This window comes from Tripterygium wilfordii, chromosome 21 (assembly GCF_013401445.1).
Source record: "Tripterygium wilfordii isolate XIE 37 chromosome 21, ASM1340144v1, whole genome shotgun sequence".
Classification (NCBI taxonomy): domain Eukaryota; kingdom Viridiplantae; phylum Streptophyta; class Magnoliopsida; order Celastrales; family Celastraceae; genus Tripterygium; species Tripterygium wilfordii.
This window is the reverse complement of record NC_052252.1, coordinates 16,954,906-16,972,613: the sequence shown is the minus strand read 5'-3', so window position 1 is coordinate 16,972,613 and position 17,708 is coordinate 16,954,906. Positions and strand designations below refer to the sequence as shown.

Genomic DNA, 17,708 nt, shown 5'->3' with positions numbered 1-17,708 from the left:
TATGTTTCAGGCTTTGGCTGCAAGCCCTGCATTGATCTTCTCAATAGATAACACTGCCAAAGGCAGAGATTGCTCCGGCAGGACTTGTAGAATTGGGATTGCATTGATAATGAACTTGTCCTTTTGGAGACTCTTAGAGAGTGTAAATTTTGTTTGTGGTATCAACAAAATTTACAAAACCAACTTCAAGGCTCCCATTGACGATGAGAAAGAGCTCAGCGGAGCGCGAATGCAATAGTGATTGCAGCAATTCACAAACCTAGGTTGGTTCTACCTAGTCTGATTCAATTTTGGAGACTAGAGCGGATAATTCAAAGCATCATCAGATATGGTCTTCATCCTTTGTAGGTTGGCAAGCCGTGAGGATCCATATGTTAGGTAATGTTTGGCTCATCATCTTGTAAAGTTGGTCACATCCGTTTAATGTTTTAAAAAAAATCCTTTTTTTCCTTAATAAAATTCCTTTTTTAATAAATAAAACATCCGTTTTCTTGATTTTGATTCTTCTTAGATTTCATAAGACGGGTTTTCCTAGGGCTGTTATTGGTACGGTTACCGTTACCAAACACGGAATACCGTTACCATACCAATTCTTTCGGTAACTCAAAAAATGTTACCGTTACCGTTACCGGAAGAGTCGGTATACCGATGGTCGGTATACCGATCGATCGGTAATGGTAAGTCGGTAATTGGTAAATTTACCAATTCTTAAAACCTATATAAAAAAGAGAAGAAAAAAAATGCATCAAGTAGCATTGTGCTTAATAGTCATTGTATGATACTACAACACTTTCATCTTGCCTACCATACCAATAATAAAAATGATAGATTAATGAGAATGATCATTGTGCTACATGTGAATAAGAGAAAATACCTATCAATCGGAGAAAAAAAAAAGGAGAATTCACATAACATTATTCCAACAATCTATAACGGAAAATCTTTCATTTCATTAATTTCTAATATTTTTAGTATCCGAAGTGTTTTAAACTCCATAGCAGGAAAGCTAAAAGAAACAAGATAAATAAAGATAAAAGACCATAATGGAAAGGGAGAAGAAAAGCATGTAATCAATACAAACAAAACATTTTGTTATGTAACAAACGCTGCTTTAAAGTTAATGAAATTGCTAAGAGTGATATATAAATGATAACCCTAAAAATAATCAATGGCCTAGATTAAATTAGATCAATCTAATGGTCATAATTAAATAAAACTAAAACTAAAAATAATATTAATATATATTTAATATATATGTCGGTAATCGGGAAATTTACCGGTTTTGAACTTTGTTTACCGTTACCGTTACCGAAATCATCGGTAAATTTACCGTACCGAACAATTGGTAACGGTATGCCAATCTTTTGCTATTTTCGGTAACCAATTCGTCGGTAATGGTATACCAATGGATAATTTACCATACCAATAACAGCCCTAGGTTTTCCAACAAGCCCCAATGATCAATTTTCGCATGAATTGTTAAGGATCCAATGAACCCCAACGTTGATTATTTCCACGTGTCAATTTGACAAATGCGTCCATAATGACTCGGATGGATATCTCCTATCCAAAAACTCGCAGTTGGCGCTGTCAATCCTCCATGGGGGAAAAAATACAGCTCTCTCAAAACCAATTAAAGCAAATGCGTGTTGAATTATAACTCGTCTGAAGGAAATCTCTACGAAAGGGGATTCAATTACACAGAGAGAGAGAGAGAGAGATACAGAGTTTATCGAACAACAACCACTGTACACGATGATGACTCTGCCGCCGCCGCCGACTCAGTGGACTCGGATTGAGGACAAGCTATTTGAGCAGGCTCTGGTTGAGTACCCTGAAGAGTTGCCTGATCGGTGGCAAAAGATAGCCGATCATGTCCCTGGGAAGAATTGTCAGCAAGTGAAGGAGCACTATGAGGTTTTGGTACATGACGTCTTGCAGATTGATTCGGGTAGAGTCGATTTGCCGAGTTACGCTGATGACTCGGACGAGTTGGAGAATTGGCAGCCCGAGCTGCAGCATCACATATCGTTTGGATCACCAAAACCGAAAGAAGGGGAAAGGAAGAAGGGCACGCCGTGGACGGAGGAGGAACACAAGTATGTTTGTTTTTGTGATTTTTTTTCTTCCTTGTGTTTGTTTATCTGTTGCCGTATTCATATTTCATCATTTCCGTCTTGTGAATATTTGAAGGTTATTGGATTATGGATTTGAAAAATCCAATAACGATTTATTTGTATGGGTACTTGAGGTGGAGGTGGTGTACTGAGTTTGGGTTTATGGGTATTCCTGGAATTTTAAATATATTTAATTTAGGTAGGATTGAGCAGAATGGGGTTTTTCTTTCCTTGATTTGGGGCCTCTATTACTGTTGACATTGCTGGCAGCTGGGAATTTGAGGTTTCAAGGTCACACTGAGATTTTGGGTTTCTTTTTAGCTAATTCAGAACAAGTGGTTTTTTAAATCCATATTGGTTGATATTATTCTCCAATTAAATCTGATATTGTTTTATCGAGTTTGCATCCAAAAGCTTTTATTTTTCGAAAAGAATCAAATTGCTAAACTGTTGATGATCAGAATCGTAGAATCATTGGATTGACTGTTGAGGTGAATCGTCTACAACTCATTTATTTCCAGACTCACAAAATGCCTATGTTCTTCATAATTCATATGCCTTTTTTTCCCCCCCCTTCTATCGTAGCACAATTATGAAACTTGGTTCCTGTGACCACTCAGCTTGTACTTTCAAAATTAGCTCAATTGTTACTTTGTCATTGTTCAGGGAAGAATTTTCCTTGGTTCCGATAATTTCTTTCTTCTTTAATGTTGCATGAATGTAAAACTGAAAGCAGAAGTGATGACTAAGAAAATTTTGGAGGAATATGATGAAAGCTACATTGATGTACCAGGAATAGGCTCATACTGCTAAGATCTGATACAAAGATGAGCATTTTAGACCGTTATGAAGAACTAGGGAGATTGGTTTCCAAGAAAATGATGCTCTGTACTTGGGCTAGTAATTTCATTTCAGAATTTATGGGATTGGGTTCCGAGCCATGGTGCTCTGTATTGGGGCTCCTAGTTCATTTAAGATATTGAGGGTAGTCTGGTTGTAGTTTCTGGAAGGTTAGAAAATTGTTTATAATCCTTTTACATCTTCATATGATGTGCAATTCTGCAAATGTGAGAGAGGATTCTGAATCTTAGCGTTGTTTTTTTGTGCACATGCTTCTTTAATGGTGTATCTTATACTATGGATGACAACTAGTCCAGAATTTATAGAATGGAATGTTATCTGGCATTGTTCATGAGAACACTTTCTCTATACATGGAGCTGATGTTTCCTGTATGTCTTGGCAGGTTGTTTCTGATAGGGCTTGAAAAATTTGGCAAGGGAGATTGGAGAAGCATTTCAAGGAATGTGGTTGTGACAAGAACTGCAACTCAAGTAGCTAGCCATGCCCAAAAGTACTTCCTCCGCCAGTGTTCAGTGAAGAAAGAGAGGAAAAGATCGAGCATTCACGATATCACGACAGTCGATAACTCAGTTCCTCAGCCTGCTGATCAAAATTGGGTTCCTTCACATGGTGATCAACTTCATTTGGCTCAGCCTCAGCAGTTGCAACATTTGCCTCCGCAGCTGCAACAGCCGAATCAAGGAGTTCCGGTGGACTATCAGGAATTCAGCTTTCACCCCATGTAAATAACAGTTGCATACATTTGTGTATAGAAGTTGTAGGCTCCATTTGTATAGCAGAGTTCTTATTGTTCTTTTAGCTGATACATAATTAGGTGGTCTGTGAAGCAAAATTGAAAATACTAGGGTGTTTTTTTGTTCTTTGAATGCAATAGGTGAACTTGAAATTAGGATAGAGGAATCTTGCATACTATCTTAGCATTCAGACATATAATAGCCCCTCTACTTATCTTGTTTACCAAACACAGCATTTGGAAGGTTTTTGGCCCTTCAAGATTGGTGAACTAATTCAGTAAGAGTTACAGCCTACAGCAACTAGGCTGTAAACGGTCAGTTATCAGTCGATTATTTGTAAATTTTTTTTAGCCTACAGCAGCTAGGTTGTAAACTGTCAGTTATCAGACAATTATTTATATATATTTTTTTGAAAATAAAAATATATAAATTTACAAATTTATTTATAGTCAATTGTGTACCACCAAGAGGTGACTCAATTGGTAATCGGTTGGGTTAGATATGTGTCAAAGTCTCAAAGATTTGATTTCAATGAAAATCATATTTTGTTAACGGTATTTAAAAAAAAAATCCAAATTGTCCAATTATTCAGGTGCTTGATAAGCTTAAGTAATGTAACGCAAAAGGCCTAATTTTTAATTGGGCCTTAAACTCTTTGGCCCAAAACTTTAGTTTTATGGGCTTCGTAGAGAAGGCCTTTAAAAATTTTCAGAGTTGTAGACTACTTCTGTCAAAGGCTTTGGTTGCATTGTATGCGATTTGATGCAAATCTCGACTACTAGGACGAACTGTAAGAGATTTACAAGGAACTTTTGGTTTCATTACAAGAGCTTCTCAGCCGCAGCAAATGCTCCAACGGAGGAAAATCTTGTTTGGGTGGGCACCAGTGCCACGGCAAAAGTTTCATATTTACATGCCCTCCTGCAGTTTTGTGCAAGAGAGAGATTACCCATGGAGGGAAAAGCATGCCATGCACAGATTCTCCATATTGGGTTACAGAATAACGCTTTAACGTCAAATATTTTGACGAACTTGTATTCAAAATGTAGTCTTATTGAGTGGGCTCGCACGGTGTTTGACAAAATGCCTGAGAGAACATTGGTTTCATGGAATACAATGATTGGTTCGTATGCCCAAAATGGGCAGGAGGAAGAAGCTTTAGGTCTATTCGTGGAGATGCAAAGAGTAGGTGATGGACTTAGTGAATTCACACTCTCGAGTGTTCTTTGCGCTTGTGCGGCAAAATGTGATGTCTTGGAGTGTAAACAATTGCATTGTTTTTCCATTAAGGCTGCAATGGATTCCGATATTTTTGTGGGGACTGCATTGCTTGATCTTTATGCCAAATGTGGTTTGGTGAATTGTGCAACTCAGATATTTGATTGCATGCCAGAGAGGAATGCGGTCACATGGAGTTCCATGGTGGCAGGGTATGTGCAAAATGAGCTTTATGAGGAGGCTTTGTTGTTGTTCCACAAGGGTCAGATGATTGGGCTGGAATATAGCCAGTTTACAATATCGTCTGTTATTTCTGCCTGTGCAGGCCTGGCAGCCATGATTCAAGGGACTCAGGTTCATGGTGTTGTGTGTAAAACTGGATTTGGTTCTAATAACTTTGTTGCTTCCTCTCTTATAGAAATGTATGCTAGATGTGGCTGTGTTAGAGACTCGTATGTTTGTTTTTCTTGTGTAGAAGGGAAGAACATTGTTCTTTGGAATTCAATAATCTCTGGGTTTGCTAAACATGCTTGCTCCATTGAGGCAATGGTTTTATTTGAAAAAATGCAGCAGACGGGTATGCGCCCAGATGAAGTGACATACCTTTCTGTGTTAACTGCATGTAGCCATATGGGTTTGGTTGAAAAGGGATGGAGATATTTTGACCTCATGATTAGAGAGCACCATTTGCCACCCAATGTCCTCCACTACTCATGCATGGTTGATATCCTTGGTCGGGCAGGATTGATTCGGGAAGCTTATGAATTAATTGAGAAAATGCCATTTGATGCCACTACTTCGACTTGGGGGTCACTTCTTGCCTCTTCTAGGAATTATGGGAATGTGGAGTTTGCTGAGATTGCAGCCAAGCATTTATTTGAGATGGAACCTAATAATGCTGGAAACCATGTTTTGCTTTCAAACACGTATGCAGCAAATAAAAAATGGGACGAAGTTGTAAGAGCAAGGAAGCTGCTGAAAGAAAGTGAGGCAATGAAAGACAAGGGCATGAGCTGGATAGAAATCAAAGACAATGTTCACACATTTATCGTTGGAGGGAGAAACCACCCTAGAATTGCTGATATTTATCTAGAGCTCGATAGATTGTTGGATGATATGAAGAAACTGGGGCATCAAACTGAGATCGCTTATGACCTTCATCATGTGGAAGATACTAGAAAGCAAGAACTTTTGAGGCATCATAGTGAGAAGCTAGCTCTTACTTTTGGGCTTATGTGCTTGCCTCCTGGTGTGCCAATCAGAATAATGAAGAATCTAAGGATATGTGGAGATTGCCACACTTTTATGAAGCTTGCTTCAAAAATCACAGGGAGGGAAATAATTGTTCGGGATGTTAACCGGTTTCACCATTTTAAGAGTGGATGTTGTTCTTGTAGGGAGTTTTGGTGAATTTTTTTTTGGTCTGCCATGAACACAGTGCTGGTCCTATGCTTCCATTTGTGGGTGGATTCAAGCCTTTTATGGTTCATTGTCTTGCAGGAAAGGGTTGAAAATGATTTCTAAGTTACAATATGCAAGCTTTAGTGTTTGAAATATATGTAAACATATCAAGATGGGGTTTTGACTTGCTTTCTCAAGGACATGATGCAAGAGGGGCAAGACTTTTGCAGGTAACCTATAGTGTTTCAAATGTATTTACTAAGGTGCTTCATGTCTTTTCCTTGCACTGCAAGTGTTGATTTTTGTGATAGCGACTTGTTTCATGGCTTCAATTTGAGCCGCGGGGAAAGAATCCGCACGAATAAATTTTTTTAGGTCTCCACACTGTAAGAACTACGAGATCACCCCAAGGACGCCTTCGGCATCTAGGGTTGTGAACCATCTCATGAATCTTATGATGCATCTTATTTCATCGTGTACTCTTGTGAAAGTCCTTATGTAATGCTTGGTTGGATGAGTCTTTGTCTTATGTGTGGTAGCCTATGTATTTGCCAAGACTTGGCCCTAGGTTGGAAGGTCACTAATCTTTTTTGATTTCCTTTTCGAATAACAACAAATTCAGCTTTTATCATCTTTTTTTATGCAAATGTAAAACATAATTATTTTAATAGCCGTTTTCTCTCTCCTTTCAGCTACATTTGCTTAATTGATTCTAGGAGATGGGTTGTGTTCGCACAAAGACTGTGAAGAAGTCATCTCGTCAGTTGATTGAGAGGTATTACTCTCAAATGACCTTGGACTTTTATACTAACAAGAAGATATTGGAGAGGTTGCCATCATCCCTTTGAAGCGTCTCTGCAACAAGATTGCTGGATTCTCAACCCACCTGATGAAGCGAATTCAAAAGGGTCCAGTCAGGGGTATCTCACTGAAACTGCAGGAAGCAGAGCGTGAGCGTTGTATGGACTTTGTGCCCGATGTTTCAGCCATCAAGACCGATGAAATCAAGTTTGATAAGGAGACCCTTGACATGCTTGCTGCTATTGGGATGTCTGACGTTCCTGGACTTGTTGAGGTTGAGCCACAGGCTATGGTTGCTCCCACAGCTATTGGCCGTGGCGCTGCTAGCGGAAGGAGGTTCTGAGTATTTCTTTTTGTCTTTTAAGAAAACAAGAATGTAGGGAGGGATTATTCGTATTCCTCAAAAAAAAAAAAATTGTAGCTCATTTTGACACTTTTGATGGATTCTTCCCTGTTAATGTTTTCGTGATCTTGGTTGAAGAATTTTACTTATATTGGTATGTGCTGTTGATTATGATTTCTCAGTTATTCTTATGGAATGGTCTTGTTTATACTTTTGTGCACATGGTTTTCCTTTCTCAACACAAATTGGGCAGGACTGGGCCAACGAAATCCCGAATGGGCCCTGAATATAACTGTGGCCCAATAGAAGCTAGTTCAGGCCTGGGCTTAAGTTTCTTATTAAGTTGGGCTCTTTCGTTGTAGGCCTGCACTCTTTCAACAGAGCCCATGAACTGGCAACCCATTCACTACCTTTGTACTGCCGCTGCTTTCGCCGGTGAAAACTGCATTGACACCATTTCACTAGCCTTCTCTCGAGAACCACCGCCGCCGCAGCCACGACGACCGACGCTAGAGCCGGAACCCTAGAATAGCAGCAGCAACAACAAACCTACCAGCTCTCTTCCTCTCTCGTCAAACTCCAAAATCCTCACTCATGAGCTCTCAACTCTGGAATCGATTGCAACAAGCAATGTAAGTATCATCTACACTTATAATTTTGTATTACTAATCAACTTCTTAATTGTAACTCGCCGTTAAATATAATGTTGACCTTGACGGAGACACCCCTACTAGTTTGGGGGTTGTTGCTATAGGGCAAATTTTCCTTCCTCCACTAAGTTTCAAGAAATATGGCCTGGGAGAGAAAGCTACGGATTCTACGAGAGCCTGCTGCGATGAATCTTTAGTGAAGGTCAGTTGTATTGGCTTTTGTGATTGATACGCTCAATATTGTTTTTGTGGACTGAAACTGCTCACGTTTCTGTTGATTGAAAAGAGAATATAAAACGATTCACTTCAGTTTTTCTTGTAATTTTAACCATTCCATGACCATGTTTGTACTACCAGGCGTGCTTGAATTGTGGTAGAGACTAGAGACATGTTCCGGAAAGGGTGAGAGTGCCAGAGCCATCCAGACCCTGTTCGCTTACACAACCTAGATGTAAGTACTAATTACAGTAACTTTAACTGTTTATTTTGTCATTGGAGTCATCGTTTTGTTTTGATCATGTGTTGGGAAGTTAAATTAGGTTAAGAATTGATTGAATTGTAGTGGTTGTGATACCAGGATTGGCAATCTAGTGAATTCGTGGTAGTTGATGTCGATAACTCCATATATGAATCGGTTATTTTGATTCTGTTTTGTTTCCTCATTTTGACTATGTTACTGATGAGTGTCTCATAGTTTCCTTTAGAAAAATAGTTCCCATTTTGATGAGGGAGATGCAAACCGTTAGTATGGTTAGGTTAATAGTTTGACATAAGTAATCAAGGAGTCCTCAAAAATCCTACTATCCTATTGTTTTTCTTTTGGAGTGTTCCAACTTCCAACCGTACGAAACAAGAGACAAAACGTTTTTTTGGTTAATTTACTGTTTATAAACTCATTACTCATATGAGCAGTCATTTAGAAAATTGTGTCAGAGCATCTGAGCATGTCGTACAGATGCGCATCAATGAGAGAATAAGATGGGATCAGCCAGAGAAAAGGTGGCTTCGGGCCGTTGACAAGTTGGGCACAAAATGCAGGAGTTAATCCAGTGATCAAATGCTCATCTCTAGCAAGTATTGCAAGTAAGAGGATTTATCATGGACAGTCAACTGCCTCCACAATAGTTCAATGAACCGAAGGCTAGTTATTAGCTGCTCATAAGGAGTTGGGCTAATCACTCCTAAGCTGGCCAAACTTGAGTTGTGTACACCAAAAAAATATTGAGGAGTCCATAAGCCTGGATTTCTTGGGTTGGAGTGATTCTTTTGAATTTCAGTGAATTGAAGAGGTAGAAGGAGTCCACGGAACTTGGCAGACTATTCAGGGTGGATGGTGTTACTGCAAACTGGGAGAAATTTCGGGTAGGAATTGCTTGTTTTGCTCCAATGAAGCTTGAAAATTTTCTTGGAGATTTGATACATCTCAAGCAAACTGCTTGTAGCTGTTCTTTTTAGGATTTTGAAATACATAGAGACACAAACATTAAGGTTGTTCAGAGAAATGTATGATATCGCTGTGACAGTTACATACATGAGTAAAATGTCACTAGGTTCATTTGTGCCACATTATGATCGGGGTGGATGACTTTGACAACACTTTTCTTTTCTTGACAAAAGGACCATACCTCCACATAGTTTTATCTCCGACCCTTTATAATGGTGATGAAAAACATATCATGTGTAGTACCCAAAAAGGAATACATCGTAAAAGTCCTTGAAAGATTGAAAACCTAAATAATAACCAGGAGCAAATGACAGTACATCACTAAAAGACATGTTCAGCCAAGAGATTTGAGAAAGATTTCACCAAATCACTGTCGTACTCTCGTAAGAATGAAAGACTTATCAAGGACTTGTGAATTGCTGTAGTGCATGATGTTTCTTTTTCTTTTTTCATTTCTTTTCCTTTTAAAGTTTTATATCATCCTATAATTGATGATAGGATCGCTGGCTTGATGCTTATTGCAATGACAGTAACATTGTTATAAGGACGGATCTTTGGATTTAAGGCCCCTTGAGTACGTTCAGATTTTTCAATTGAGTGTTAATGCTTCATTTCCAATTATCACTGTTATATGATAGCTAATTGTAGCTTCTTCAGGAAGCAATTGTTCAGTGGAAGATTAGTGCATAGAAACTCCAATATCCAAGTATTTTGACCAAGTTTGTAGGCTCTTAAAGTACAGCAGAAAAATATAGGCTTTTGAAATTTTAGTGACTGTAATACTGATGTCTTTCCCATCGTAGAAGCTATGGAGTTATATTGATTGTTATATGCAGTAAATGCTTGGAACTGTCTTGGTTGCTTCTATTTTTTTATTTCCGTTACCAAGAAAAACGTGTTTTTGGTTGGCCGCATTACTATACTGGAGTTTGTTCCATTGCATGATTTGGCATAAAACTCGTGCCATGGTACATATTTGTGCAATAAATGGAGATTTATCGTTTTTGGTATGCAATGATGCAATGTAACGGCCTTTTTACGTTGTGGAATTTGCCTTCCTCTGTTTATTTGTTGTGGCTATGACGGTTACTCATAGTTTCTTTCTTGCATTATTCAAGTGATTTATCATAAAACTACAGCTCATTTGACAGCTATTCAAAGTAAAAATTTGCTGGCACTCTCCTATCACTTTTTATCTCATTTTTTCCGTTTTGTTTTCTATATTTAGATTTGCATTTGGAATTTGACTAATAATTGAAATATTGCCGTTTTCAAGTAAGAAATGCATATTTCATTTCAAACTTTCAGCTTTAATGGCTTAGTTGGTGAAAAGCATTTGAATTGAAAATTTTGAACTCTAGCGTGATATAGGAATGTATTCAGGCTAATTAATTTATTTTGTTGGAACTTCAATTTTTGACACTTGTTAAAATATAATTTTCTTCCTCATGCTAACCTCCACCTACCTCTACCTTGCAAGACATTGCACTATAAAACCATGTTCCACTGATCAGTATGTATGCATGGTATTCCCTTTTAAATTAGCAAAAACTACAAAGTTAAGATGGCTTCAAATTCTCGTCAATTGCAGCGAACTCTTGAGTCTGCCAAGTGCAAAAGTAAATGCAACAGTTCTGAGGCAAAGAATCCTATTCGCAACAATGACGACAGCAATCTGAAGATAGATCATCGCCGTGAGGCATACCACAAGTCGCTTGATCTTAATGCAGTGAAACAGGATGTGAGCCTAAGTGAATGGCAAGGATACTTTCCTAATCTTTCCCAATTGGAAAGTACTTTGAATGATTTGGTAAGTATTCATATCTATTTCACAAGCAGATTTGATAATCACTTTAATTTTGATTGTTTGCCTTTCCTTTTTGCTGATTGGTGCATTGTTCATTCTCAAAATTTCCATTTTTTCCCTTACTAGTTGTTGGCTTCAAATGCAATAACATTAATACCTATTGCTTTCCTTGCCTATCGTTCCCTGGTTGATGTTTCTTTTTGCTGTTTACTTGATCAAAATCCAAATCTTAATTTATATTTAAGATTGGAGACAAAGCCCTCGAGGAGCTCGGAAGGAGGTGTCTTGCAGGGAGCAAAACAGATGTGGTTGGGCAAAGGACAAATTTGGACTTCACTCTTGCACTTCCAGCACCTGTGATGCGCCTTCAAGATAAGTCACCAAATCGTTCCAATGCATCATGGTCATCATGCCAACAGCTGACTCTTTCTTTGGACAAAGAAGGATTTGAGACTTCTTGCTGTATTGCCCAACATGGATTCCCTTCACTTATCTTGATGGGTTGTACCCACTGCTATCTCTATGTGATGGTATCTGAAATGGAACCAAAATGCCCAAATTGCCAGAGCTCTATGTTGCTTGACAGTTTCCGTGGGAACGCTGCTCAGCGATCAAGGCTGTAATCCTCCTTCTAAAGCTACCCATCTAGTAGTGTGTGTTTGGTTCCATCAAGTTCTCTCCTGTTCTCATCATCTTTCCTGGTCTTTCTTCTCAGTAAAATCATCTTCTAGTAATTGTTGTCGTGATCAGTGTTTTCCTTATTTCATATCTATTTATGTCTGTGTGTCGTCGTCCTAGAGTTGTCTTCATTGGAGATTCAGTTCAATCAATGTCTTCAGGCCTTAATGTAATGACTGAATTTTTGTTATATCAATGATCAAGTGGGATATCCATGTTTTTCTTTATCTTTTCCTTTTTTTCTTTGATAACTGAGTGAGTTAGTCTTCAATGGCAGGAAGGAATGTTTTGTTATGACTTGAAAACATTCTGCCGATTCTGCCTGCTATGCTGCTCTAATGTTAAATGATACGAATAGGAATTCTACCTTTTACTTGAACCCTTGAATTCTAAGGGTACTTTTCAATGCAATTCTCATATACCCAAAAATGGAAAATGGTACATAACATCTAAGACACAAATCTCAAAGAGACTGCTACTTGGTCTCATTTTCTTAAATCCTAATAATATATATGTATTTATGTGTGTGAACATATATATATATGACAACATTTTAAAATAAATTAATTGTTGTCTTTATGAATCCATGGGTTGGGCCACGCCCCAACAAATCAAACACCAAAAACTCTAGAAGCCATTTTGTCTGCGCTGATAAGTTTATGGCCCATTTGCAAGTGTTTTTAGTTTACCAAGTGATCTGTACAAAGTTCTACAGGTCCTCTAATCAAGGAGACTTGGGTAATAGCAAGTGGGGATTCTATCTTGGACCAAACCGTATGGAATGAAGATTGTGTCCATGCACTTGGCCTAACTTATGGTGAAACATTTCTGTGCGTGTCAACCTGATCATCCGGATTTAGGCCCAAATAACATGTCTAAAGGACAAGTCACCTGTTCATCATTTGTCACTATAACTATGCACAACTAAAAATAACTCATGAATTCAAAAAAAGTATGGCAATGATCATATGTTGAGCTACAAAAGTGAATAAGACACATTTTTGTTTTAACATTCATGATTGATGCTTTACTCATCTCAACGAGTGGAAATAAGAATTCAAAATAAAGAAGGAAAAACAAAACTCAATTTCCAGCTGTAATTAGGCAATGAACAACATCAAATGAAGTTGAGCTCTCAAAGCCAACCTTTGTAGAGATATGTAATCCATAAGCTTGTAATCATCAAAGTATTATTCCACTTCTTAGAGAAGAAAGAAAAAAAAAGGAAAAAAGAGAAAGAAAAGAAAAGAAAAGAAAAAAAGAGACCCTCAGTTTAGAACTCCCTTCAAAGCAGACAGGCAGTAATCACATCTTTTTTTTGGTCCTCTCCTTTTCTTTTACTTTCTCTTTATTTTCACTCTTCTTTTCTCTCTTTTCATTTCTATAGAGCTTAATTCTTCTACTTATTCTTCTTCTTCAATCTTTGAGTATGAAGTACTGATTATTTTATACAAAGAGATTATTATTCCATTCATTGCCATTAAAGCTTAAAACTGCTTTTGATAAACATAATTTTATAAGCCCAACAATGTTGAATGACACAACTTTTCTTAATCCACATAGCTTTAAATCATAAGAGAGAGAGAGACACATAGGAGACAAAAAGTTAAATCACATGCAATCCACTTTCACAGATTCAAAAGACCAAAAATTTCCCTCACTTACAAGAAAAGAACAAATCTGCATTCCATAATAAGGTCCCTCCTGCTCTCTTATCCTCTTCAGTCTCAATCATAATTCATTTCTTACAAACTTCAAACAAATTCTCTAACACTGTCTTTCTGATTTCCTGATGACTCCCATCTAGTTTTCCTTACCAGATATCAGTGAAAGTTGCTAATTTGTCTTGAACAAGATAAGAAGATGAGAGCAGGAATTTGCAGTGTACAACAGGCTCTAACTGTTGAGGCTGCAAGCCTAGTTAAACAAGCAGTTACTCTTGCTAAGCGGCGAGGCCATTCCCAAGTTACTCCTCTTCATGTTGCAAGCGCTATGCTTGCATCTTCAAACAGTCTTTTTAGAAGAGCTTGCCTTCAATCCCACTCTCACCCTCTCCAATGCAAGGCCTTAGAGCTTAGTTTCAATGTCGCACTTAATCGACTACCGACATCAGCTTCAAGCCCTTTCTTAGGGCCTCCCTCATCTTATCCTTCTTTCTCCAATGCCTTAGTTGCCGCCTTTAAGCGTGCTCAGGCTCACCAAAGGCGTGGCTCGATTGAAAACCAGCAACAACCAATTCTAGCTTTGAAAATAGAGTTAGAAGAGCTTGTTATTTCAATCCTAGATGACCCAAGTATCAGTAGAGTCATGAGAGAAGCAGGTTTCTCTAGGACCCATGTTAAGAGCAAAGTAGAACAAGCAGTTTCGTTGGAGATATGTTCTCCAAATCCTCTTATTAGTAAACAATCCAATGAAAATCCCCATTTCAAACCTCAGGTTGGTGTTGGTGCTAATGTGTCTCAATTTATGCCTTTTAGTCCCTTTGGTTCCCCCATAAATAGACCAATAGATCAAGCAAGGAATGATGATGTAATGTGTGTCTTGAACTCTTTATTGAACAAGAAGAGAAACACTATTGTCATAGGAGAGTGTCTAGCTAAAACAGAGAGTGTAATAAGAGGAGTGATGGAGAAGTTTGAGAGAGGAAATGTTCCAGGAGAGTTGAAGTATGTGCAGTTTATAAGCCTTCCTCTTTTGAGCTTAAGAAATTTGTCAAAAATGGAGGTTGAGCAGAAGCTGGTGGAACTCAGGTGCCTTGTCAAAAGCTACATAGGTGGAGGGGTGATTTTATATTTGGGAGATCTCAACTGGGTGTCTGAGTTTTGGTCAAACTATGGTGACAAAAAGAGAAACTACTATTGCCTTGTGGAGCACATTATCATGGAGATCAAAAGATTGATGCATGGAATTGGGGAAACTAGGAAATTGTGGCTCATGGGGATCGCAAATTTTCGGACTTACATTCAATGCCAAACCGGCCATCCTTCATTGGAGACTATTTGGGAACTTCATCCTCTCACAATCCCAGTTGGGAGCTTGAGCCTAACTCTCAGTCTTGACAGGTGATTCTTGTTCTACATTTCATTGTCTTGTGTTTTATCATTTTTTATTATATTTATACATTTTGGGTTCCCTTTGTATTCAAAGAATCACGACGGGGCTAAGGCTGCGATTCTTACACAACCTTTAAGTGGTAGATAGAGAGTTGTGAAACAGTTTTGACCCTTTTTTTTCCCCTTCTTACAGTGATTCCAAACATCAGTTCAGAAGCAATGCTTCTGCTGATGGGTTTACTTGGCCACCGCTTGAAGCAGGAGCACTTGACAAGCACCTAACTCGATACACTGAAGGCTCTGCTAAATTAAAAGGGGAGGCTCAGAGTATCCAAAATCTAGAGTCTGTCACCAGCACTCCCACTCGCACAAGTTCCAGTTTGCCTTCATGGCTTCAGAAGTACAAGGATGAGACCAAAAGAAACACTACCAGAGATCAGGTTTCTATCTTACATAACCTCTTACAGCTAAAGCAATATGGTTTAAATCAAGTTGCTGATATTTAATTCCCATCTTTATTTATCAGGAATGTGGGAATGTATGCGATCTCTACAAGAAATTGAGCTCATTTGGTGGCTCATCTCCTTCGACCACTTCAATATCTTCTTGCAAGCGCAAGACCTGCAACTTGCAACAGACCCAACTTAGTTGGCCAGTCATTTTTGAGTCGAAGGAGTTACCTCAAGAACACCAGTTTTGGGTTTCAGAAGCTAATGATGACGGCTGTGAAAGCAAGTTGAATCCTAAACCAGACCTTCTATCAAATCCTAACTCTAGCCCGAACTCAGCTTCTTCGAGTGAAGCAACAGATGATGTGGAAGGCCTTAAAAGCTTCAAGGAGTTCAATACTGACAACTTGAAGACTCTTTGCACGTGTTTGGAGAAAAGGGTTCCATGGCAGATGGATATTATTCCTGTAATTGCAGAAACCATACTTCAATGCAGGTCTGGTATTAGCCAAAACAAGTTAAATCACAGGGAGGGTAAGGAAGAAACTTGGATGGTTTTCTTGGGAAATGATTTTGAAGGAAAGGAGACCATAGCAAGGGAGCTAGCTAGACTAGTTTTTGGGTCTTCTGGCAACTTTGTTTCAATCTCTCTAAGCAATTCCTCATCACCAAGAGTTGGTTCAAGTGATGAATCCAAAAACAAAAGAGCAATAGATGAACCAGGTACCAATTGTCTTGAGAGTTTTGGTCTGGCCTTGAATGAGAATCCTCATAGAGTATTTTTCATCGAAAATGTAGACCAAATTAACCATTCTGCTCAAAAGGGTATTAAACAAGCAATCGAAACAGGAAAAGTCACGCTTCCCGGTGGTGAAACTGTGCCTCTTATGGATTCCATTGTTATTTTCAGTTTTCAAAGCTTCAGTTCTGTCTCAAGAGCCTGCTCTCCCACTAAAAGGCAAAAAATGGATGAGGGGAAAGAAGATGAAGATGAAGGTCACACAGAAGAAAAATGCCAAAACATTCCTCTTGACTTGAATGTTGCCACTGAAACTGACAAAGGAGATGAAGATTCAGTTGCAGACACTGGAATACTGGAATCTGTGGATAGGCAGTTTGTTTTTAAAATTCAGAATCTGTAATTTGTAGGTTTCCATCTTTGTTTTTTGTTTTTGTTTTTGTTGGTTTTGTTTGTAGAGTGGTGGGGGAGGAAACTAACATGAGAAACAGGATACACACACCCCAAATGGAGAAAACAGTATTAGGAATTGGTAAATGGAGGAAGGTATAAGTTGATTTCTGTATATGTCAAGGTTTTTAGTCTTGCAGTTACATCTTGTAGATTGTTTCCTACCTAAGGTTTGCTAATGGAGTTTCAGATTTCTTGTTCAGAAGCGGTTTATTTGTTATATATTAGTTTTCGATCATAATGTCTACTTCAGTCAGACTCAGTCCGATAACATGGTCGACTCCAAATCATTTTAACCAATACTCCTGATAACAGAAAGAAATAATGAAGGCACTGAAATAATATATGCATCCAGCATTCAAGCCTCACATAGTTAGTGCCTTCAAATATTAATAAAAATAGGTATACTTTGGTCAAACCTAGTGCATAAGCTAGACTCTCACTAAGAAGTTTAGGAAGACAGATTTATGCATTCCTGGAGGCTGTTTTCGTGAATTGAACAAATGACGCCTAATACGCTTACCATATATGTCAGTATAGATAGGTAAAAGAAAAGAGGGCAGGTTGGCATTCTAGAGAACCAAATTATCTTCAATGCTTTATATAACTGTGATATCACATTGGCAGTCTCTGTAAAATGCAATAGGGAAACAAAGAAAGGTACATAAGGATAAGGTAAATCGACCATAACACTGAATTTATGTGCATGACAGAATAACGACAAAAAAACAGCGACGATGCCAAAGTATGAACGCGAAAAATTGTCAATTTCCACATCAGCAAGGGGCTTTTTTTTTAATATAAATATGTTTCAAAAGGGCATATTTCCTCAGGAATAAAATCTTGTAATTATTAGAGAATCAGAAAGTGTGATGGAGATGTGATTCATAACGTAAGGTTCATGCAAAGGGAAGGCCCTACTTTTCAAGTGAAAAATAGGCAAATCATCAATCACAAACTAA

At 38.3% G+C, this 17,708-nt stretch overlaps 3 protein-coding genes and 1 pseudogene across 3 annotated transcripts; all 4 read left to right on the top strand.

Annotated features, from left to right (window-relative positions):
* The first annotated feature begins 110 nt into the window (after positions 1-110).
* LOC119989322 (transcription factor DIVARICATA-like) lies at positions 111-3,891 on the top strand. Its single transcript, XM_038834764.1, has 4 exons — positions 111-378; positions 512-525; positions 1,439-2,099; positions 3,362-3,891. Exons 3-4 carry the CDS (start codon positions 1,756-1,758, stop codon positions 3,702-3,704), a joined length of 687 nt encoding a protein of 228 aa, XP_038690692.1. The 5' UTR covers positions 111-378; positions 512-525; positions 1,439-1,755; the 3' UTR covers positions 3,705-3,891.
* Positions 3,892-4,404: 513 nt separating this feature from the next.
* Positions 4,405-6,376, top strand: LOC119989984 (pentatricopeptide repeat-containing protein At5g04780, mitochondrial). The gene has a single exon (XM_038835774.1). The coding sequence runs from the start codon at positions 4,476-4,478 to the stop codon at positions 6,339-6,341; it is 1,866 nt and encodes a 621-aa protein (XP_038691702.1). The 5' UTR covers positions 4,405-4,475; the 3' UTR covers positions 6,342-6,376.
* A 50-nt stretch (positions 6,377-6,426) lies between these two features.
* LOC119989985 lies at positions 6,427-12,284 on the top strand (annotated as a pseudogene).
* Positions 12,285-13,751: 1,467 nt separating this feature from the next.
* Positions 13,752-16,984, top strand: LOC119988637 (protein SMAX1-LIKE 3-like). Its single transcript, XM_038833747.1, has 3 exons — positions 13,752-15,117; positions 15,302-15,548; positions 15,635-16,984. Exons 1-3 carry the CDS (start codon positions 13,919-13,921, stop codon positions 16,697-16,699), a joined length of 2,511 nt encoding a protein of 836 aa, XP_038689675.1. The 5' UTR covers positions 13,752-13,918; the 3' UTR covers positions 16,700-16,984.
* The last annotated feature ends 724 nt before the right edge of the window (positions 16,985-17,708 follow it).

Excerpts from the sequence above, each read along its gene's own strand:
- LOC119989322 (XM_038834764.1), top strand. The coding sequence starts at position 1,756 with ATGATGACTCTGCCGCCGCCGCCGACTCAGTGGACTCGGATTGAGGAC. Across the intron at positions 2,100-3,361 it reads TGGACGGAGGAGGAACACAA|GTTGTTTCTGATAGGGCTTG; the intron begins GTATGTTTGTTT and ends ATGTCTTGGCAG.
- LOC119989984 (XM_038835774.1), top strand. The coding sequence starts at position 4,476 with ATGCAAATCTCGACTACTAGGACGAACTGTAAGAGATTTACAAGGAAC.
- LOC119988637 (XM_038833747.1), top strand. The coding sequence starts at position 13,919 with ATGAGAGCAGGAATTTGCAGTGTACAACAGGCTCTAACTGTTGAGGCT. Across the intron at positions 15,118-15,301 it reads CTAACTCTCAGTCTTGACAG|TGATTCCAAACATCAGTTCA; the intron begins GTGATTCTTGTT and ends CCCTTCTTACAG. Across the intron at positions 15,549-15,634 it reads GAAACACTACCAGAGATCAG|GAATGTGGGAATGTATGCGA; the intron begins GTTTCTATCTTA and ends TTTATTTATCAG.